This window comes from Notolepis coatsorum (genome assembly GCF_963971535.1).
Source record: "Notolepis coatsorum genome assembly, chromosome: 7".
Lineage (NCBI taxonomy): Eukaryota > Metazoa > Chordata > Actinopteri > Aulopiformes > Paralepididae > Notolepis > Notolepis coatsorum.
The window spans coordinates 33,640,501-33,664,385 of NC_140171.1; the positions used below are offsets into that span (position 1 = coordinate 33,640,501).

At 46.2% G+C, this 23,885-nt stretch overlaps 1 protein-coding gene across 5 annotated transcripts in view; it reads right to left on the reverse strand.

Annotated features, from left to right (window-relative positions):
• tsc2 (TSC complex subunit 2) overlaps window positions 1–23,885 on the reverse strand; it is a 106,138-nt gene that overhangs the window by 28,057 nt on the left and 54,196 nt on the right. For 2 of the 5 annotated variants that reach the window (XM_084318883.1, XM_084318882.1), the window contains exons 26-30: window positions 21,052–21,192; window positions 16,988–17,149; window positions 6,608–6,766; window positions 4,534–4,646; window positions 4,057–4,158 (exon numbers count right to left, since the gene is read on the reverse strand). In XM_084318883.1, the coding sequence (XP_084175009.1) occupies window positions 4,057–4,158; window positions 4,534–4,646; window positions 6,608–6,766; window positions 16,988–17,149; window positions 21,052–21,192 (677 nt within the window). The remainder of the gene's footprint in view (window positions 1–4,056; window positions 4,159–4,533; window positions 4,647–6,607; window positions 6,767–16,987; window positions 17,150–21,051; window positions 21,193–23,885) is intronic. The other 3 variants (XM_084318885.1, XM_084318884.1, XM_084318886.1) reach the window with 3 other exon arrangements.

The following is a 23,885-nucleotide window of genomic DNA, read 5'->3' on the forward strand; positions in this document are numbered from 1 at the left end:
AAGTCGGAGCCAAGGAGCGTTGCACCGGCTTAACGCCGTAAGCGCGACAGTGGAGGGAGCATGCGCATTCCAGATGGTAACACCATCAGGATCAAGAACCTGCACCCCTCAACGTACCCGTCCCAACAACTGACCTAACAGATGTATGGGGAAGAATCCCTGGCGGCACGGCATCGGTCCCAGACCTGCCTGGCCATGTCCAGACGCAATCCTCACCCGTCAGGATGAGGGCCGCCCCGCGACAGTACACCTGCACCCACATTCTCCCTGCCGGGGATGTGGGGAGCCCTTAGGCCGCGCAGATGGAGGACGCCCATAGCCAGCCGCCCGCCGCCTGGTGCAGACAGGGGGAGCGTACTCCTCCCTGTCTGTCGATACACGACACTGACGTCGTATCGTCCGTCCTGATCAACACCATTTGTGGACCAGAAGGACCGCTTTCAACACCAACACATTGAACGTAGCGCAGATCGGGCAGCATGGTTTGCCAGCTGCCCCCTACTGCGTTGGCCCGACGCATCACCAGCGAGGGAGGCGTCGGTGAAAACGCGACGTGAGACAGCGCCGTAACCGTCCTAGGACGGAACCTCCCGAGCGTGTTGACAACACGCTCCGAGATGGATGCCCATAGCCCTCCAACCGTTGACTGGGAAGAGGAATACTCTACATCCAGTCTACAGCAACCCCAGGCTGGTAGAGACCTGCCTGGTACGAGACCTGACGATCCACCTTGACCGCGAAGGACCAGAACGTCATCAGGGCAGAACACTCCGTAACCCCGGATGACGCAGAGGCCCCAGTGCGGCCTCCACGCACTTGGTGAAGATGCGGGGAGCCAGAGAAAACCGAACGGCAGCCTCTGGTACTCATACGCTAACCCTGCAAAGGAAGCGTAGGTAAGCCCTAGGATGGAAGATCGGGGATGCGCATACGCATCCTACAGGTCTATGGAGGAGAACCAGACCCCCACCTGACAGTGTTCAACAGGTAGGAGACGATCCAAAAAATGCTGAACCTTCCCATGGGACAGGTCCAGCCTGGGTCTTACACCCCTCCCTCCCGACTTCTCGGGCAGAGAACACCGGGAGGAGAACGCCACGACGATGGCTTGCTTCGTCCACAGAGATTGGATCTCGTCGACCAGAGCTGTCCCTGCTGGAGACCCCGACAACAGGGTCTGTACCAAACCTGAAAACGGGTGGGGTTGTGTAAACACAAGTCCCCGCCTCACCATTCTCTCCATCTACCTCGACATATGGTACTGCCGTAGTCATATGTGACGACACTCCCAACGCACCCGCCGTCACGTGGCGCAGGTCCGCCAGGAACTGTAGATAGTTGGCCCGGTCCCCCCCGCTGTGCGAAGACAACCCTGGAATCGTGCGAGGAGCGCGTTCCGTGTCGGAACACCTGACCCTGACACCACCCACGAGGCAATCGCACCCAAGGGGGAACCCCGACAGAAAAGGGCCTGTCTGATACGGGGGGCTTCCGATCAAAAAAGCCCCCCCACTGAACACCCCTCCAGAACATGCTGAAGGAGTTGTTCCGCAGCCGGACATGCAAGGTGTAAGGCCCCCATGGGTTCCTACACACCGTAGCCCTGCAGTGATATCACTACCACCCCAAACCATGTGAGCTGCGACCACTTGCCAATATTCCAGGAGTGGGAGCACCAACATGATACCTGGCCTGGCGAAGGCGAGGCCGGGGAAGCCCGCACTGTGTGCCTCAAAAGGTTTCGAGCCCCCCTGCTGACAACACTTAAGTTGACAGACGTAACACCAGGCTCAACCAACACAGTTCAAGGTGTGGGAGCCGCTTGACAGCACAACATTCTCACGGACAGACCCAGGCTCAGCCATCAACTGGGTGTCAGCCCCTGTCTCCATGAGAAGCGAAGAATGGGGCCGCATACGCTTCAATGAAGGTTCGCGGCCCGCAGCCAAAGGAGAATGCTCAGAGCCCCGCCTCTGGGGATACCAGAGAGAGGATTGAACGGGGAGCGGGCTGCTCGCGGCAAAATGACGACGGAGTGGTTTACCAACACCGAAATCACCCAAAATGGCCGATCCCTCGGCCGCCAAGACTGTCGGCCTCGCGATACCCTGTCGATTCTCCAACCAGGGCACCACTGGCGGGGGAAACATGGCCGCCTGTCGAGGGCCCCGTCATCGCCGCTGACGAGGCCGTGCTCTCTCTTCTTCTGGCTGCGCGGTGTGAGGCGGTGTAGGGCCTAGGACAATACCGCCCGCGCTCCAGCAGAAGACCAAAATCCCCTGCGGAGAGGGGAACCCTGAGCGGTTATAGCTTGCGGCTGGGTCAAAGCTAATAACGTCAACATCCTCGACGGAGTGGTTTACCAACACCGTGCGCGATGTGTCGACGTCGGCCGGCCCTCAAGGCCCCTCCACCAGACACCATCTCGCCAGGCCGACCCATGGTGTCGGCCGGGCGGGGCATTGTTTCAATATATCAAAAACAAAGGACTGACGTTAACATGGAGCACCAGTGGTGATTGCAAACAGCACCCTCCACTGTGGTGTGGACCATGAAAAGGTTAAATGAATAAAAAGAGCTAAACCACAAAAACTGTAGAATGAGCAAACCCATACACACAAAGTTTAAGGGGAGACGGACCAGACCCGTCTTCATTCAAAATATTCACAACAGAACACCAGCCCTAGTTTAGCCCATTTACCAAAAAAGGTAAACAAAGCCCCCCCCCCGCACTACTCCCCCAGTATACCGATTGACCGTCAGTATGAATGGTTTGAGAGGAGAGAAAGCTGTAGCAAGACAGACCTTCTCATAGCAGAGTGACAAAATGAAACAATAGCCCCCTACACAGGACCGCCCCAGGAGATGGGGGGCCTCGCGTCTAAAAACGCACAGGGCCTCACATTTCTCCCAAGCGGCCCTGCCCTCATACTACTGCAGCCTAACGCCAGGCAATGTGGAACCCAAGACAACAATTGCCTGTGCACAGACACGCAACATGTTTACCATGTCGGCTGGACCCATAGCCCCACTACCCGACGCCAACCCAGATGGGAACACCGTTCAACAAACCCCGCCGGAACACAAGGTAATACCTGGCTAGAACCTAGCCACGACCTACCCCGTTGTCAACCCATTTACCCGAAAAAGGTAAATAGAACTCAAAACCCCACAACAGCTACCGACTGACCTTCATTGATGAACCGGGCAAGAGGCGGGAGAGTGACAACATCTCACGGCGGAGACATTAAAACAGCATAGCAATTAGCAGTAGTGATAGCATGCGGCAGTAGCGATAGCATGTTAGCATAGCTTTAGATGTTTTAGCAGCACGCCCAAGACAGCTTGGAAACCGTTCCCTGCAGAGAACGTTCACCAAACCATCTTGCCCCTGGCGCCAACACACAACAAGGTTGTGTTAACAACACAAACCAGCATTACTAACACTAATACCCATGCCTGAAGACACAGGGCCTACCTGAGTACAAGCTGGCCCGACAGCCAGCCTTGTACAGCTGAACCTCGATGTGCAGTCATCAACCGAGGAACATCACAGGCCCGTCGTGTCGCCGAAAACATGCGTCGAAGATGCCAGGGGCCAGCAACCTCCGGTAAGCTTCCAACATTATTAATCTTCCTTAATCTTTTACATTCCGCTAGCTCGCATGGTGCAAGCATCCAGTGCGCTGGGACGAAAATAGAGGAAGGGTGTGTCATGACCAGAGTCATGATTATATGGGTGGTGCCACCATAAGGGGCGGGGCCCCATACAGGTGGGGTGCATGTGTTTTTGTTCGTGGGAGATACATTAGGTATCACAGGCGATATAGAGTATCTCGTAAGGCTCAGAGCGGGAGCGATGCCATACGAAATATAACAAGTATTGCCTGACAGAGAAAACAAGTATTGCCTGACAGAGCAAACAAGTATTGCCTGACAGAGAAAACAAGTATTGCCTGACATAGAGCAGACTATAATTACCTGACAAAGAGCAGACTACTATTACCTGACATAGAGAAGACTATAATTATCTGACACATAGCAGACTATTATTACCTCGCATATAGGGAGGTGTAGTGGTTACGTCATTGTTGTTTCCGGCCGGTCCACCTCGCTTGAAATCGCAACGTATTTCCCCATTGCCCATTTCTAAATCGCCTTTTTTAAAACAAATAAAGCATGAACATTTGCATGGTGTACCTTTCTGTGCGTATTCATCCACAATCTATAGCTCAACATGAAAATATTCACAATTAATTGTAAAATAATTACGTACAATTTAATTTCAACCAAAAATGCTTAAACAATAATGTTAGTGATAGAAGGGAACTCATTTTGTGCAAAAATGGAAAGCTTGCCAATGTTTATGAGGCATAATTATTACAATAGCCGATAATCCATTTTCCCAATGATAAATCCCTAAACCACGCGGGCGGTCCAAAGTGACGTCAGACTACACCTCCCTATAGCAGATGATTATTACCAGGCATAGAGCAGACTAGTATTACCTGACATAAAGCAAACTATAATTACCTGACATAGAGCGGACACGTATGCGCGTGGCTCTGTTGATCTGCTGGCTAGACTGGGACTCCAGTTTAGCTGGAGCCTCTTTGGTCAGACGTGTGTGGAGTGAAGGATCTGACCTGTAGGACAAGCACAGAGAAGATGGTGTCAAAATACCTCAAAGGTGCAAGGAAGACAATGTCTGTTGTTCCTTCATTTGCCTGTGTGTTTATATGCATGCGTGTGTCGCAGTGTTAATTTCGTCAGTTATTTAACATTTTAGTCTTAGTCATGTCTCAAATGGTCTTTTCCGTTTATCATATTTAGTCACCTTTATTTATTATTAAGTTTTAGTCAACTACAGGTGTGAGCATTTTAGTTTTAGTCTTTTTTGTTTAGTTTCGATTTAGTCTTTTTTGTTTAGTCTCGCCACTCAACATAATTCACCCACGGAACGATGTGTTGGGGATAAGGGTTCCGCACGGACAATATTGTTTGTTACTTTCCTGTCGGCAAACGAGTTCCTGCAAGAAAAGCCCAGTAAACAGAGTGTTGAAGTTGATGTTGAATAAATGTTTAGCGTTGTCTTTCGACATACCGCCTCCTGACTCCTATTCTTCGGCGCTACAAGAGATTTCGGCAAGATTTTATTTTGTAAACTACATTTTGTGTCGTCGTTTTTAGTCAACGACAATGGGTCTCATTCTCCAAGGACTTACGACAAAAAGGGCTTTCTCTTAGGGCCATTTGAGACCTTTTCGGGCCAATTTTGGGATTCACCAACCGTCCCAATAAAACATATATAATTAATATTATATTATAATATATTGTCTATATTCATGTCTTGCCCGAAAAGGTCTCAAATGGCCCTAAGAGAAAGCCCTTTTTGTCGTAAGTCCGTTGGAGCATGAGACCCAATGCATGAATCCTTTAGTCACGTTAGGGTCACATGAACTCCATTAACACATTGACCGCCAATCACGTTGTACGACGGGTTTGCTGGTCATGCGAATTCTGCCAAGCCACGGCGTACGACGTTATTGAGATCATATTTCATTTTTTCGCCATGGTATTCATAATTCCGCCACCCAGCCTCTGCTGAGACAGTGGGACTCTGCACAACAGTGCAACGCTTCAATACCGCCGCCTGGTGGATGATCGGGCGAGTTACAACCGGAAATGGATCTGGTGATCTCGGTGCATCTGGGAAATCCGTCCGGCAGTCACATATTGTTGCGGGACTCTAGACACACATCCGTGTATATGGATCGCTGCCATAACTCAATAATCGATATGATTTGGGCGTTTATTGCGCCATACAAACCGGAAATGGATCTAGTCGATAGACGTCAAATAAGTGGGATCTTTTCCCTCCAGTCTCATCGGCGAACGGTAAGAGGATAGTAACGTTATCTTCAAGGCGATTGTACATTTCTTTATTTACAAACCATCTGATCAATAAATCAACCCATACTACATAAAGCATTTACTGACGATCACGGAATTATAAACATCCCCCCCCCCCCCCCCGTTCATCCGCGCATGATGAGTCATAACGTTTAGGATCATGTACAGTTGAAATTTTTAATATAGCATGTATCGGCAACAAACCGATGCATGATAATCCATGCGTTTATGCCTATAACTCACGTTCTAGGAATTACTGCAGAAAACGATGAAAACATACTTATATTCTAGACGGTATTTTTGGAAGAATCTATGAATGAAAAAGTATAACGTTCCTACATCCTGAACGATCGATAATCAATGTTGAATGGGCCATAGTAATGTCAATTTAGCAATACAATTTAAAAAGTTATAGCCCTGCAAAGAAGGTGAACATCTCCATAGGCTTAGACTGGTGGCAGTGATCATACATTGATGGATAGAAGCGTGGCAGTCGATGTGTTAACGTGACGTCTCGTCTCGTTGTCGTCAGGGGGAAAAGCTTCATGGGCAACCATATTTAGTCATAATTTTCGTTGACTAAATTAACACTGCGTGTGTGTGAACTGTACCGTGTAAGTGAGTATGTGAGTTGAGTGAGTGAGTGGGTAGGTTGAGTTGAGTTAGTGAGTGATTGAGCATGCATGTGTTTAACCTGGTCATCTCCCCTCCTCCTCCCAGGCGTTGGGCCATGTCCAGGCCCAGCAGGGCTTGGGTTCGGACCCCTCCACTGGTGGTGATGGTCACCAGCTTGTTTCCAATCAGCCAGGTCATACTGCGGCCCCCCGCCAGCAGGAACTCAGCGATGGGAGATCTGGGAGGCCCAGAGGACAGTCAATGGTGATATTTTAAAGGGGACATGCGTTGCTATTCCTAGCACTATTTGGGCAACTTTACACAATTCCTGTGAGTGTATTGAAGACATCTGTATGTTTTTTTTCCAAAAAATGCATTGTTTTATATTTCTAATCAAGTACTCAAAACCATCATTTTTCAGCTTCAAGATTTCAGGCCGTTCTTTTTTTCTCTGCCTCCCGGGTGTGCTGCGCGGCATCACTCTCCCGTTCGGAGGTGTGTGTGGCTCTCTTCTCACCTGGCAGCGAGGGCTCTCAATGGTGAAGTGTAACGCATGGGAGGTCACGCTGCCTTCCTCAAGTCCTGCCTCCGCTGAGCAAGCGCCCAGACCCGACCTGTAGGCGTCGCTGTCCACAACGCCTGTTTCCCACCCACAGCTTCCCTCCCCCTAACCCAGCCAAACGAGTTAGTATAGCGATCAGCCCAAGCCAAGGCAATGCTGACTCCGGGAGTCGAGACCGCAGCCTCTTGCATTGGTGACGAGCGCCCTCAATAATATTAAATGTAATGATGTATTAATATTAGTAAACACAAACACTGCACATTTCAACAGCATTGTAAAGAATTAGTAAATTTTTAACTAAAGCTCCGCCCACCATGACAATAAAAAGACATAAAAAGAAATCCTATTGTAGAATTATTTCAAATGTGCAGTGTCAAACAATACATACAAACAAATCATTCATTGTCACCAGGCTAAAATCACATGGGTGTAGAATTTCACAAATATAAAAACCCAATACCTGGGGAGTCACGTGATAGTTCTAAGACCCACCTATGGGCTTTACTATAGGAGTTTCTTAAGATTTACATTTACATTTAGCTGATGCTTTTATCCAAAGCGACTTACAAGTTCTGTACGACAAGTCATCAGGAAGGGCACAACTATATCAGCTGATGTTCATCAAAGTGTTGAGTGCTACACAATGTAGGTTACTAGGTTAGTATATTAGGATGACAGGAGTGCATGACAGTAAGGTTAGTTAGGGTTAGAATTATGGCTGTCAAAGTTAATGCTTTAACTTGAGATACATTTAAATTAATTAAAGCATTGAAATTTATTAATCTAGGGGGGGGGGGGGTCGGGTGGCGTAGCGGAGATTGCGCTCGTCACCAATGCAAGAGGCTGCGGTCTCAACTCCCGGAGTCAGCATTGCCTGCGGCTTGAGCCGATCGTCATACTAACTCGTTTGGTTGAGTTAGTGGGAGGGAAGTGGTGGGTAGTAATCTGGCATTGTGGACAGCGACGCCTACAGGTCAGGTCTGGGCGCCTGCTCAGCGAAAGGCAGGAAGTGGTGAAGGCAGCGTGACCTCCCACACGTTACACTTCACCAATGAGAGTCCTCGCTGCCAGGTGAAAAGAGAGCCGCTGGCTGTCTCTACATGTGTCGGAGGAAGCATGTGGTAGACTTCAGGGTTCCCTTGTACCGACCAGTACATTTACATTTAGTCATTTAGCTGACGCTTTTATCCAAAGCGACTTACAAGTTCTGTACGACAAGCCATCAGGAAGAGCACAACTCTATCAGCTGAGTAACAATGTTCATCAAAGTGTTGAGTGCTACAGTGTAGGTTAGTTTATTAGGACAAGTGCATGACAGTATGGTTAGTTAGGGTTAGATTTTTTTTTTTTTTTTTAATTCAGATAATGGTTGAAGAAGTGAGTCTTTAGTCGACGGCGAAAGATTGGACGTGTTTCGGCTGTCCTAACTGGGGTGGGTAGTTCATTCCACCATTGTGGGGCAAGGACTGAGAATAGGCGACTTCTCTTTGATGACCCTCCCGGAGCTTGGATAGGAGTAGGTCTGAGGCGGCCAGAAGATGCAGAGCGTAGGGGTCTTGAGGGTGTGTAGTTAGAGACCATTGACCGGAGGTAGGCGGGAGCAGTTCCCTTTGCCGCACGGTATGCTAGGTCAAGGGCCTTGAAGCGGATTCGTGCAGCAATGGGGAGCCAGTGCAGGTCCCTAAGAAGTGGGGTGACATGGGCCGACTTCGGTAGGTTTGAGATCAGGCGGGCCGCTGCGTTCTGAATGAGTTGAAGAGGCTTAGTGGCAGTGGCCGGGAGGCCAGCGAGCAGTGCGTTGCAGTAGTCGAGGCGGGAGATGACTGTTGATTGGACGAGGAGTTGGGTGGCTTCTTTTGTCAGGAAGGGGCGTATCCTTCTGACGTTGCTCAGGAGGAATCGGCAGGTTCTGGTTGTCGCTGCGATGTGAGCAGAGAAGTTCAACTGGTCGTCGAGGACAACACCAAGGTTCTTGGCGGTCGGGGACGCGGTCACAGCTGCATTCTCGACTGTGATGGAAAGGTCGGTCAGGGGGGAGGATTTGGCCGGCAGGTGGAGCAATTCTGTTTTGCTTAGGTTCAGTTTGAGGTGGTTGGTCGTCATCCAGGCGGAGATGTCGGACAGACAGGCCGAGATCCGCTCAGAGACGTGGATATCTGAGGGAGGGAAGGAGAGGAAGAGTTGAGTATCGTCGGCATAACAGTGGTAGGAGAAGCCATGAGACGTGATAATGTTACCCAGTGATTTAGTGTAGAGGGAGAAGAGAAGGGGTCCTAAAACCGAGCCCTGGGGGACACCCGTCCGCAGGGGGCGGGTGGCCGACAGGGTCCCTCTCCATGACACTTGGTAGGAGCGGTCATTGAGGTATGATGACAACCATGTCAGCGCAGAGCCAGCCACTCCCATTCCTGCGAGGGCCGCGAGGAGGATCTGGTGGTTGACTGTGTCGAAGGCTGCAGATAGATCTAGGAGAATCAGGACAGAGGAGAGGCCTTTCGCTTTTGCTAAGTGAAGTGCCTCTGTGACCGCAATGAGGGCTGTCTCTGTGGAGTGACCAGTCCTGAAGCCTGACTGATTAGGGTCTAGGAGGTCATTCTGTAAGAGATAAGCAGTAAGTTGGTTGGATACAGCACGTTCAAGGGGGAACATGCGCACAGTAGGGGGAACATGCGCACAACAACCAGGTAGGGGAGGGGGGGAATTGGCATAACGACTAAATTGAGATGGCATAGAAAATCAGGCGGAGAAAAAGAGGATTAAAAAAAATTATTAATTTTTTTTATTAATCTAGATTAATCTATGGAGTGAAAAATCTTCAACGTTCTGAACTTTCAGCAGTATATTTGCTTGTTCTTTTTTGCATTGACTCATGCACCTTTTTGAAAATCATCTGACATGAAGATGGAACACATTTTTGTTGTTAATATGATTTATATTACTGGTAGTTCATACAAGACATTATCGTCCTCTAAGCCAATCTGCACTTTAACATAGGCCTGGGTTTCCGTTAGCGCCGTGGATATAAGAAAGAGGTCTAGCTGAGTCAATGTTGATGGTTTTGTTGAACATTTGTATTTCACAGGAGAGAAACTGTATTCAAAGAAAGCTATTAAAATAGTCTTTGAATCTAAATATACTTTCTTTGTGTTGATTTTACATTAATTCTATGATTTTACTCAAGTAAATATCTGTTACAAGCTTCAGTCTTAAATAGAAAAATGCTATTTTTAATCTAGATTAATTACAGAAAATGTAATCTATTGGGTGGCTACGTGGTGCAGTGGACAAGGCGCTCACCTCGAATGCTGGAGACACTGAGTTCGATCCCAGCGCTCCACATTGCTTTCAGTTTAGCTGTTCGTCCGTACTAATACACATTGGCAGTATTAGGGGGTGGGAAACTGATGGGTGGGGATCGGGCGTTGTGGACAGCGACTCCTACAGGTCGGTTGGTGCGCCTGCGCAGTAGAATCAGGAAGCGATGGGGGCGGCGCCCCTCCAAAGCGCAGACCCCTGACGCTGAAAGATCGCGCCGCGCAGGTGAAAAGATGCGACGGCTGCTACCTCGAGTATCGGAGGGGACTTGTGCTATGTATGGCTTCGTCCACATTGCAGCCGGCTTGTGGGAGGCAAGAAACAGCGTTCGAGACAGGGGAGGGTTGAATTGGACGATACGAAATTGGGATGGGAGAAAAATAGAAAATGGGAGAAAAAGTGGATAAAAAAAAATAAAAAAAAAATCTATTGACAGCACTAGTTAGAATATATATATATTTTTCTCATTTCAGATAATGGTTGAAGAAGTGGGTCTTTAGTCGACGGCGAAAGATTGGACAGGTTTCGGCTGTCCTAACTGTGGTGGGCAGTTCGTTCCACTATTGTGGGGCAAGGACTGAGAATAGGCGGCTTCTCCTTGATGACCCTCCCGGAGCTCGGATAGGAGTGGGTCTGAGACGGCCAGAAGATGCAGAGCGTAGGGGTCTTGAGGGTGTGTAGTTAGAGACCGAAGATATTGACCATTGACCGAAGATAGCAGATATGGTTCCACTTATTCAATTGGTCTAAGATTTGACAGTAGCAGAGTTGAACATAATTAAATGAGATCTGCATTTTTACAGGTAAAAGTCATGAGTACAAGATTGTGTACCTAATGCAAACTACATCTTTCCAGGAAAGGGTTAATTGCATTTAATTGCAGTTTCAAGCAAACGCTGCGAAGCTGAGAGGACAACATTACAAAACCAAAATAGCCAAAACACCAAACATAACACACTATTGGAATTATAGTTTATGATTACCTGATTCATTTATTTTTAAGCGCTGTAGTTTTGTAAATTTTATTTATATTGTAAAAAAGATGGCGGTGAATGTCGCGATAACCAACGAGAATGACAAGGAAGTACAGTAGTTGTGCACCTGTGATTGGTCAAAGATTGGCAAATAATTCGATTTTGTTTTGCTCTGCTTTTTTACCCGCACACAGGATTTTAAATTCAATATTTTCTCCAATGACCTCACTAATGGTCTAACTCACGTTCAACTCATGCTTTTACACAACAAGGATGCTGCCAGCTTGTTGATTTTGTACTTCCATTTACCGTGAGCGTGAGAACATCTAGAAAGGGACATATTAGGCTGCCACCACATTGATCCGTCACTGAACATAGATTGTGTCTTTGCAGACACAACAGATTTACGGATGGCAACACTTCCGTCCAAAAGTTCACCTGCTCCGAACATCCCTGTCTGTAAACACAGCTGACGGACACAGCATCAACCCTGTCCACAGAGCGGATACTCCTTATTATGGACTCACTGAGAAAATGAGTTGGAAACAAATGCAGACGGACAGGCACAGCTGTAACCTTCCAGGTCAATCTGTTTCAAACTAGAAGGATGTACTCCGTAGAGTGTTGACCTCTGCCAAGGCCTAACCATCTCCCCACTTTGCTGTTATTTTTCACACTCAATAATTTACTGGGTAGATGAAACCCAGGCTGTAAACCCATTTTTTATGTATCAACAGTGGTGCTACAACCTAGGCGGCATGGTGGTGTAGTGCTGTAGTGGTTAACACTGTCGCCTCACAGCAAGAAGGTCCTGGGTTTGATTCCTGCTTGGGGGCCAGTTTGCCAGGTACCCAGGTGGGGTATCTCCCGGGCCTTTCTGTGTGGAGTTTGCATGTTCTCCCCATGCCTTGTGCTCGCAAGGGTTTCTCCTCCAGAAAAAAAGAGATAAACCCAATGGAAAAACAGAAGCAGAACAGATTGCTAACGCTGCCACGTCCCTGATGAAGATGGACAGGAGGACGCAGATTGCCGCACGCCGCAACCCATGTCTGCTCCCAGCTGCCCTTGGGGGGAAGGTGTTCCTATGTGTGTGTTCCTGTGTCGCCCATTTTCAAGTCCAGTTTCATTTACATCACACGGCCATAATGACAAATGGTACAAGTTTGGTAGAAAGTGGACAAAGCAAGTAACACATTACCTTCCTGTTTACCATGCATTCTTTCTGAAATAATTATTGTATTGGATCTGGGGGTCATAAGGTTCGGCTAAATATAAATGTATATCTCAATAACACATTGATATCATTATCGGACAGCTGCTTGAGTTCATGTTGTTCGTTTTGTGAGAATGTGAGAGTGACCATTAGGGACAGATGAGTCAAACCTCCTCACTATTCACCTGGTGTTACCAGGCAACAAGGACACTGCCAGCTCGCCGCTTTTGTAATCCCATGTGTACATGACGCAGAATCTAGAACTATCGGTTTGGCCCATCAACAATGTAAAACAATGCATTCAAATTAAATGATGGCCCCTAGATGCCACACAGCAAGTGGACTAGGAAAAATCTAAATGGCTTATGGCGGACTTCATATGTCTGGGTATCATTTTTGTGACAGTATGAATAATGGGTGAGAAGATACTCAATTGAATAATGAACATTTGGCCTCATTGGTGGCGCTAGAGGAAAGGTCATGGGGTCACCAAAATTAACAGGTTTCTTCCTCTTGGGTCATGAATGTGCAAAGCTAATTTTATGTCAATCCGGCCATTACTCTTCAAGATATCTTCTTCACAGATCAATTTGACAGATCAAACTCCTTGGCCGAGGTAATTAAAAACATCTGTCCCTGGCTATTTTCCTTTGCAATTATCCTTGTAACTATGGTTATAAGAGCAAGATTTAGCGAAGCAGTTTTGTGTATATATACTGTAGATTATTGTTTATTTTATTTGGAGATATACACACCAAATCTTTCCCACAAAGTTCAGCAACTGTAAAGGACAGCAGCAGGCAGGGTTAATAAGGTCAATATTATTCAATAAAAGTATTGGATGTACCAGCTGATACTTTTAAGTTTAGTACTCAGCAATGGTATCAGCAGTGTAAAAGCGATATTGGTCAGCATGTCACTAAATTCACACCGATAGTGGCATTGATAGTGAATTGGCAACCGCTGCCTGCTCTTCCTGCCAGCAGGGGGCGTGGTTTCAAATACAGATGGCTAGAAGACATTTTGGGGTGATATGTAAAACAGACCACATTCATCAGGGTTCTTATTAAACCCAAGCGTTTACTAGCAGTAAACGCTAGCAGTTGCCAAAAAAGGGGGGGATTCTGTTCAAAGTATTCAATCTCTTGATTCCTTGTTCCTGTGGGCATTTTCTGGTTGGCAGCCACTCTCCCAACTGTGCTGAAAGTTGAGCAGCAGTCAACTTTTTAGCTCGGAAGATTAAAGCAGTTTTCTTGCCTCGTCAACCCCTCCTCTGCTGTTCCCCATAACAGCCTAATTAATTGAATCTCCCTGCTTTGCTGTTGTTGATTCATTGGAGTGAATCTAGTCAAATACACAATCTTGAGTTGAGTGAGTGAGTGAGTGAGTGAGTGAGTGAGTGAGTGAGTGAGTGAGTGAGTGAGTGAGTGAGTGAGTATGCATGTGTTTAACCTGGTCATCTCCCCTCCTCCTCCCAGGTGTTGGGCCATGTCTCAAGTGTACTTCTTGAGTTTGTATTGGCGTGAATCATGTGTACTTCTTCGGTTTTTATTGGTATGAATCACAATCGTACTTCTTGGGTTAGGGTTAGCATAAGGGTTAGAGGTGCGAGTACACCTTTGGGTTAGGATTACTGGTGTGAATGTACCTCTGGGTTAGGATTACTAGTGTGAATGTACCTCTTGGGTTAGGATTACTGGTGTGGATGTACCTCTTGGGTTAGGATTACTAGTAGGGATGCCCCGATCAATCGGCCAGCGATCGGTATCGGCCGATATTCAGTATAAATATGAGATCGGTGAATTCCGATAATGCTTTATTTTCGCAGATCGTGAAAACCGATCGAAAAACATGATCCAATTCTTAGCGGAGATCTCACTTGCTGACTTCTCTCTCAGACACCCAGAGCTGCAGCAGCGCGGCCCCTCCTCCTCCTCCCCTGCCCCTCCCTTACCCGTGTCAACACAGAGGCTCCTATTGCAGTCTGCTCTAGTCTAGTGCATGGACCTCCGTGAGCTAACGTTAGCTACCGAGCTAACGTTACTGTTTAAACTAAATGACCCAAGTCAAGTCAAGTCAATTTTATTTGTATAGCACATTTCCAGGCAGCGGCAGCTGGCACCAAAGTGCTTCACAGGCAGGTTGATAAAAACAAAATAATATGATGCAAGATATAAGATTAAAAACACAGTAAAGCAATGAAAGTAATAAAAACAGGTAGGACACAGTAAAACAAAGAGGATAGAAGGGCCATGGGTCTAGTGGTGATTAAGTGGGGGGGAAGGCCAAGTCACTATTCACTTTTCACTTTGTTTAATACATGATGCATTGTCTAACGTTATCTAGCTGGCTAGCTACTGATAGCTGCTGATATCAACAAATGCTCCAGCAATAGTCGAGTGCATGATACCTCCGTTAGCTCGGTAGCCAACGTTAGCTCATGTTAGCTCTATATGAAATGTCCCAGTAAACGAAATAATTCACAGAGGTGTTGTCTTAACGTTATCTAGCCGGCTAGCAGTAGCTACAGATAGCTCCTGATATCAATGTATTATAACATTGATTCGATGCATATTCAAGCCCCTGGCTTGCATCGCATGAGGGCATGCTGAATGTGATTTGACCAAAGCAGAGTATACAAATAGGGTCCAGCTGCAGCGCCGGAGAATCCTGGCTGTAGCTGGAGGCTACTCAAGTACACACAGACAGTGGAGCTGTTTGCAGATAGCGAGCATTTTGACTTGTTGCGTGGTGGCGATGTCTCGCAGATAATACAACTACAAGTATGATTATATAATATAATAATTTAATAATAATTTATTAAAAAAAAAATATATATATATATATATATTAAACTAGATAGGACTCGTGCACATCTGGTTGGACCCCGACTGGAGGTGCAGGTCAGCGCAAGAGAGATAAATAAACTAAAAGGAGAAAACCTTCAAAGGAAAGAAGGGACCGCACACTCCACAGGACTCGTTTTTGCTTATTTATTGTTTGCACAACGCGTTTCGCTGTCGCTTCCTCAGGTGCTATAGCACCTGAGGAAGCGACAGCGAAACGCGTTGTGCAAACAATAAATAAGCAAAAACGAGTCCTGTGGAGTGTGCGGTCCCTTCTTTCCTTTGAAGGTTTTCTCCTTTTAGTTTATATATATATATATATATATATATATATATATATATATATATATATATATATATATATATATATATATATATATTTAAAAAAAAATTATAAAACCAAAACCGATCGGTATCGGCCGATATGGCTCATAGACGATCGGTGATCGGTGGCAAAAAACGTGATCGGGGCATCCCTAATTACTAGTGTGAATGTACCCCTAGGTTAGGGTTACTGGTGTGAGTATACTTCTTGGGTTAGTGTACCTCTTGGGTTAGTGTACCTCTTGGGTCAGAGTTAGTGTACCTCTTGGGTTAGTGTACCTCTTGGGTCAGGGTTAGTGTACCTCTTGGGTAAGGGTTAGTGTACCTCTTGGGTCAGGGTTAGTGTACCTCTTGGGTAAGGGTTAGTGTACCTCTTGGGTCAGGTTTAGTGTACCTCTTGGGTTAGTGTACCTCTTGGGTCAGGTTTAGTGTACCTCTTGGGTTAGTGTACCTCTTGGGTCAGGGTTAGTGTACCTCTTGGGTCAGGGTTAGTGTACCTCTTGGGTCAGGGTTAGTGTTAGCCCCTTACGTGACTGCGGTTTGCAAGCCTGGGACTTTTGTGACCGCAGTCACTTGTTTATGGGACGCAACCACTTTAGAAAATACCAACCAAGCGTGAATGCGGGCGTGGGGGTGTGTCAAAAATATATCAGATATGAATTTCAAAGATACCCAGCGTACAATATGGGTTTAACACAGCTTTACAGTGTGGTCTGGAAGCTCGGAGTTGCTAATAAACAGTTTAAAACATTGTTAGGAAAAAAAGTGGTACTCACAGTCACAACGAACTTTGGCAAGATGGCGTCTTCTTCTGCAACTTTTTTTGTTGCATGCCTGGTGCGTCCAGCAATCACTGCGACAAAAAAAGTTGCAGAAGAAGAAGAAGACGCCATCTTGCCAAAGTTCGTTGTGAGTACCACTTCTTTTTCCTAACAATGTTTTAAACTGTTTATTAGCAACTCCGAGCTTCCAGACCACACTGTAAAGCTGTGTTAAACCCATATTGTACGCTGGGTATCTTTGAAATTCATATCTGATATATTTTTGACACACCCCCACGCCCGCATTCACGCTTGGTTGGTATTTTCTAAAGTGGTCGTGTCCCATAAACAAGTGACTGCGGTCACAAAAGCCCCAGGCTTGCAAACCGCAGTCACGTAAGGGGCTAGGTTAGTGTACCTCTTGGGTCAGGGTTAGTGTACCTCTTGGGTAAGGGTTAGTGTACCTCTTGGGGAGGGCCGAGAAGTTAGAGAAGACATATCTCGCCATCATGTCCAGACAGGTCTCAGTTAGCTCCAGGTGGACAGTCTTCAGCCCCTCATCGGCCTGAGTGACGGCGTTCTCGTCAGCAGAGCCCAGGCTACAGGTGGTGGTGGAGGTGTGCATCCTGCAGAGGGCGCCAGATTGAGAGGTGGGGGGGTGAGAAGGACAGACACAGGAACAAACGAGGAAGAGAGGCATGCAAACTCCAAATATACACATACGGTATACTGAACGCACACATGTGTGACTCACAGAAAGGCATGCAAGCTCCAACACACATACTGTACATGTGAAGCCTCTGAAGCCATGCAAGCAGTCATATAACACACATGTTAATTTGTGCTCAGTCACTTGTGTACAGACATGCACACACACACACATACATACTGTACATACATACACATACAGGTCAGGTACACACCACCAGGTTAACATCTTCCGATTATCTCCCATACACCAACACATAAGCACATACTGGGACTTAGTGTAAGTGGCAGTGGCATGTACAGGATACTGTAGGCTTTCATACCAACTCTGATGTTTCCCTATTGTGTCAAGTGTTTATCGGTAGAGGGGCTGCAGGGAACTAAGGCACAAAGACAGAATCTGTTTTTAAAAGATAAGGTCAGTGCCACCATCATATTTACAAGAGAGCGAGAGAACATTGCTACAAGTGGAGGAAGGTGGAAATGGTTCTTCGTTTTGTGGATACCGATGGTGTGCCGAACTGCCAAGGCCTCTTATCAGCATTCATGCAGAGGTTGCAGCATACAAGCATATCCACATAAACCATTATTCCTTGTCCTTCAGGGAAATTAGGTTGACGCCACTTCTCTCTAACGGAGACACGGAACAAATGCAGTCCCACTGGGGCTCTCTTGCCTGCCACAGCGGAACTGAACTACCTCAAGTATGCATCGAGTTAGGCGGGCTGATTTCAAATAACATTCAGTTATCAGGGTGAGGTTTTCTTCTCATCTTACTTTCTCTTTAAAAACAAGCAGAGGAAGGAATGTAATCTCTCTCTGACATAGAAGAACATCATAAAGAAAGACCAAAAAGATGGGACGATAGAAATCTTTTTGAGGCAGGAGAGAAAAGACACTGGTCTCCATCTTTGACCCCAGAGATCTCTATATTATTAAATTCCACTTAGATCTACTTGTGACAGCCTACAAAAGGAATTCATCACCAGTCACAGATGCGAGGGCTTAGTGCTACGACTCTATCTGAACTTGGGTGGGTGGGAGGACATCGTTAGTACTAAAAAGTTAAAACTGCATTTTCAAGTCTAAGATTATGACTGATGTTTCCATCGTGGAAAGACTCGTTAGTGGGATTCTGGCCCGGTTTGTGAACATGCTTTTTTTCTCTGTATGTTCGTACGGTGACTTTATAGGTAAAATCCACCCTAAAAACTGAACACTGTGCCGCTCCAATGATCTTGGGACAGTTCAGGCAATATTTATAACGAAATCAGTGCATAAAGACTTGAATTTGTGACATCATCAAATTACACTTTCTGGAATAGTGCCATTGACAATGAATTATTGAACCGACTTTGTGGGCTTGTCTTTTTCCCCACCGAGTTATTACATCCAAATGGGTTTTTATTTAAAAGTAGGGCCAATGGCTCTGAATCAGAACATGGACCCATATCCTCAGTGAAATCCCCAGGGACAGTTTCCTGGGAGCAGCTCCACTATTCACCATCAGAACATGGACCCATGTCCTCAGTGAAATCCCCAGGGACAGTGTCCTGGGAGCAGCTCCACTATTCACCATCTGTGGATCTGCTCCGGGACTCTTTACGTCGTCACTAGATCCTCGTCTCTCTGGTGTTCAGCTTCAGGAGACACCCGTTCATATTCACAAATCGGAAAACCGAGCTGTACAGTAGGATAAAGTTCCCTTCAACTGATGAGGAATGTGCTGCACTGCAAGGTTTCACTCAGACTAAGTCCCAGCATTGTGTTCCAGCATGGACAGAATTGCACAGCTAGTAGACAGCCAGCATTTTACTGATGATTAATGCTTCTCATCTGACTCCATCTGACTGGTGGACACCTATCCAAGGGCATCTCAAGATGGATCCACCGTGTTGCACAATATCCATCTATTTGGTTTATACCGTATATATATTCAATTATCCATACCACGTCACTCAGGTATGCCTAATTTCATTACACTGCAACACCAATCTGAGGCACAATTGACCGTATTCATATGGAGATGGTCAGTGCGCTGGACAACAGACGACAGTATTCTTTGCAAACAGAAACAGCACTTGTGATGTTTGTAAAACTGTATGCTGCAAGCCCAGCTTGACGATGCTGAGAGCGATGATGGGCCAAACTGGTGACAGGGATATATATTATTTCTGTACCATTAAGAAATCCTTGTCTGTGGATAAATAAGTATCATATTATCCGAGATAAAGGAGATCAGGTGTCCACCAGACTAGAGGCTTCTGACATTTTCAGTCCGAGTCTCCAATAAAAGCCTTTGAAGGAAAGGTAAGGAACCATTACAATGAACCAATTATGAGTCAGTCATTGTCATACAGCTACCTAAAACAATCTGCATTGCAGTTGCTGAGTCAGATAACATTCTGTCACTCTCTCTGTATTCAATTATGGAAGGAGTTGTACTAACTACTGATCTTCTGCTTCCGCCTACTGGTCAGGAATGGTACGACAAACAGGAATAATCACCTGTGTCGAGGCAGGAAACATAACGTACGAGAGAGTGCCTTTGTAACCCTATCCGACATCAAACTGCAATGTTTAGACCATACACACATTCATTCTTCTTCCATATTCAGCAAAGCAGATGTATTGGTGGGTGAATAGATCAATAGGTAGGTAGTACTAGGTAGGTGTGTGGTGATAAGAGTGATTTGAGTATGTTATCAAACTGCATCAAACGCTTCACACCAGCACTAGTCCCATAAGCCCACACCAGGAGATTGCCATGGTCATAGCATTACACACTGTATGGGTGTTCGTGAGCGGAACAAATCCAAAATCAATGGGAAAAAAACATTCCCAGTCTCAGGCAAGCTGGCAAAGCTGTTGTGTTGAAAATGGGTCTTTATCAATGGCCCACCAAGCGATTGCGCCCTTCCACCAGCGAGGGAGAAGGGACAGGTTATTGGTTGCAGTGGCTGTCAGTCGGTGGAAACCCCCCCCCATGCTTTGCACCCATCTCCCTCCAGATTAATTCATGGTTAGGCCAATCGAAACCAGACAGCACCACACCCAGCAAGAATCACAACCATAAATAACCAAAAAGAATTACCCCCCCCAAAAAAAATATTAAATAAATATTAGGGATGGGTCAAGATTTTCAAATTTTGTAATAGTTTTTTTTATATTTATAAAAGATTATTTAGTCTTAGAATATATATTTTCCCTCGTTTGTACCGGCACCTGGTAGTAACACGTTACTACCGCAGAAGGTGGAGGTAATGCACCAGGCCTCTCCTACGTGGCGGTAATGCACCAGGCCTTTCCTACGTGGACAGCTCACATGAGGTGGGGGTCCAATTCCTCATGTTTCACGACATGTCAAACAGTAAAAGGAGTGATCTTCAAAGAACGGTCAAATAGTTCTCAGTGAATATTGAATAGCACTTTTGCTTGTAATGACCATCCCTAATAAATATAAAAGCTAATCTGTGTTAGAGAGCCAAATCAAAACAGAAGAACATCGACATGGATCAAAATGTTTTCTTAAGCACAAACTGCATGCAGAAGATAAAAAGCAAAAAAACTAAAACATGTAAAATTTTAAGAAAACGGCAAAAAGATGATCACAGCCTAAAACGAAAGAAAAACGTGAACAAACCAACCCTCCTCCAACATGCACCGCCTCCCAAAAGAAAACAGGTCAGCGGTCCCCATGACAACGGCCAGACGACCCCCCCCCCCCCCCCCCCCCCAATCACCATCCCATGGAGGAAGCAACAGGTAAATTGGGTTGTGGGGTGATTTAGTGGTTTTACCCAGAGCGCTCTTGTCTAACCTGCGGACCGCGTGCTCGGACACGCTGATGCTGCGGGAGCGGAACGCGTCCATGGCCGACAGGTCCCTCAGCTCTTTAACCGGTGAGCTGCTGCTATTGGCTACTGCCGCCGCCGCCTTCGCCACTTTGGCCGCCCGCAGACTGGGTGTAGGTGGATACCATGGCAACGGGCAAGGGGGGGAGGGGATAGTGGGGGCCCCGTGTGGAGGTATGGGGATGGTTTGGGAGTGTGTGGGTATGCGGCAAAGGGGGAGGGGTGTGTGTGTGTGATGTGTGGGAGGGGGGGGGGGGGGGGGGGGGGTATGGCGGGAGACAGCAGGAAACGTCACCCCAACGCCACGACAACGACCCAGGTGACCAACGGACGCACATCACGGTGAACAGGGGCGGAGAACAGAGAGGGCGGGGTGGGGTCACACAGAGGTCACAGGGCAGAGGTCACAGGTGGAGGAAAGGTTCCAGTAGAAATGAAGGAAGGGTTCCACACGGTGACACGACCGACCCCCCCCCATCCCCCAAGACCACGCGCACAGCACCGAAATCACAGGAAGGGAGGGAGGGGTCAAATGAAGAGTTGAAAGAAAAACAAAAAATAAGAAAGAAAACAAAAAGGTGAAAATTAACAGCAGTGAACACTATGAACCTGAACTACAAGGGGAGAGAGGAGAAAACAACACAGACTAAAAACAGAAACACACACAACAAGCCACAGGAGAGGGTCAACAGCGTCATGTGCTTAATGATTCTGGAGAGCACTGGAATCAACTTCATCTCACAGAGCAGGTACTGTAGCAAAGCCCGACACTGTAGAGCTACAAGCATTAGGGATGGACTCAGCAAGGGTCTGACTGAATGGAAGGTTAAAAACATATGAAAGTAAAAACACGTCCAACTGAAAGGGAAAACACTGGGGTTAAAACCTGAGGGTTGGAGCTTCGCATTCCTGCCCTGAGCAGCTGGGAGGAAGTCATGAGACTCAGCGATGTGACTACTGTTGTACACAGCCCCCTGTCATGGAGCGCCTCAGACGCAGAACCATGTGACTCTTTAACCCTTTCACTGCCACACGACAAAGGGTTAACCCTTTCACTACCACACTACAGAAGGTTAACCGTCTGTAGTGTGGTAGTGAAAGGGTTAACCGTCTGTAGTGTGGTAGTGAAAGGTTAACCTTCTGTAGTGTGGTAATGAAAGGGTTAAGTTGTCCAAATATGTCCATTCATAGTTAAAGACCGTAGAGGTGGAGTACTGTGGTGGAACCGGAGAGGTTAATCATGCGTGATACACATTTATTGTTAAAACATTACAAATCCAATACAATTTGGAGATTCAGGAGGAGGACTTGACTTTCTCTGGCCCTCTCTGTGTTTGCCTCTAAGCTTTCTGGGAGAAAAGGGGGCGGGACGTCCAGGTGAGGGGAGAGGAAGGATCAAGGGGGAGGGGGAGGTGTGAACAAAAGGCCATGAAGGGAACTTCCACAGTACTTTTTGGGGATACAGTATATCACATTTCGTGCTCAAAGTGAATTGGATTGACATTACAGCTGGCAAATACATGGGGTTGTTATATGGTTCTTCGTCTGAGGGATTTAACTGGAACACTGACACAACACATCACCAGGACTGAGCTGCCAGCCATGGATGACCTCTACACACAGGTGCAGTAGGAAAACCCGGAACATTCTCAGAGACCACAGTCAGTCACCCAAGTCGCAAACTTTTCACTCTGCTACCGTCTGGCAAACGGTACCGGAGCATCCACACAAGAACCAGCAGGTTCAGGGACAGCTTTTTCCCACAAACCACAAAACTCCTGAACAAGGACAGGAAATCCTCCTAAAACTCACGCACACACACACACACACACACACACCCTGCACCTTAAGATACACATACAGTACACTTTTACGCAAGACACTTTCTGTAGTAATTTACTAGTTTATTTGATCTTACCTCATTTTTATATTTTATTTTATTTATCGTACTACTACTACTTATTGTTATTGGACACACCCCCTGGACCTCATCATGCACATACACTACACGCAAGACACTTTCTGTAAATAATTTACTATTTTATCTTACCGCTTTTACTACTACCAATTGTTACCATTGTTGTATTCATCGATGTTTCTTAATTGTGCACTGTTGAGTCTGAGCTCGAAACACAAAAATGTCATTACCTGAAATGCCCCCTGTATTGACAAATAAAGAACTTGAACTTGTTTATAGAGGGTTTCACAATCTCAATCCTAACCAGAACCTCTTTACTACATATACAGAGTTCCCAATCTGGCACTGATTATATCCACAATTAAACCCATGCACTCAACAACCATAATGCGGATAAGTCTGTTTTTAAATGTTTTTGCAGTTGTGAAGTTAATCTAAATCACTGAGTGTGAATGTGATATATCACAAGAAACAAACCAACCTCTACTGTCTTTAACTATGAATGAACACAACACTCTTACTTACCATGTTTAGACAATAAACGACTCAACCTCTACTGTCTTTAAATATGAATGAACACAACACTCTAAATGACCATTTAGTAAAGTTTGATTGAGTTTCTTCCTCTGAAAACTTAAAACTGAGTTATATGGTTCTTTGTCTGAGGTACTCAATTTATAACAAGGAATGTGTATGAGATTAAAAAACATTTGCATATTCCACTTGTATAAAATTAAAATAAATAAATAAAATCTTTAGATTCCCTGATATTTCATGACTTCCCCAGAGAACTTGTGAACAGTTCTTTTGACTTTCCCTGTCTGGAATAAACCAAAATTCCATAAATCTATGACCATGACCAGTGCGAACCATGCTTATGGC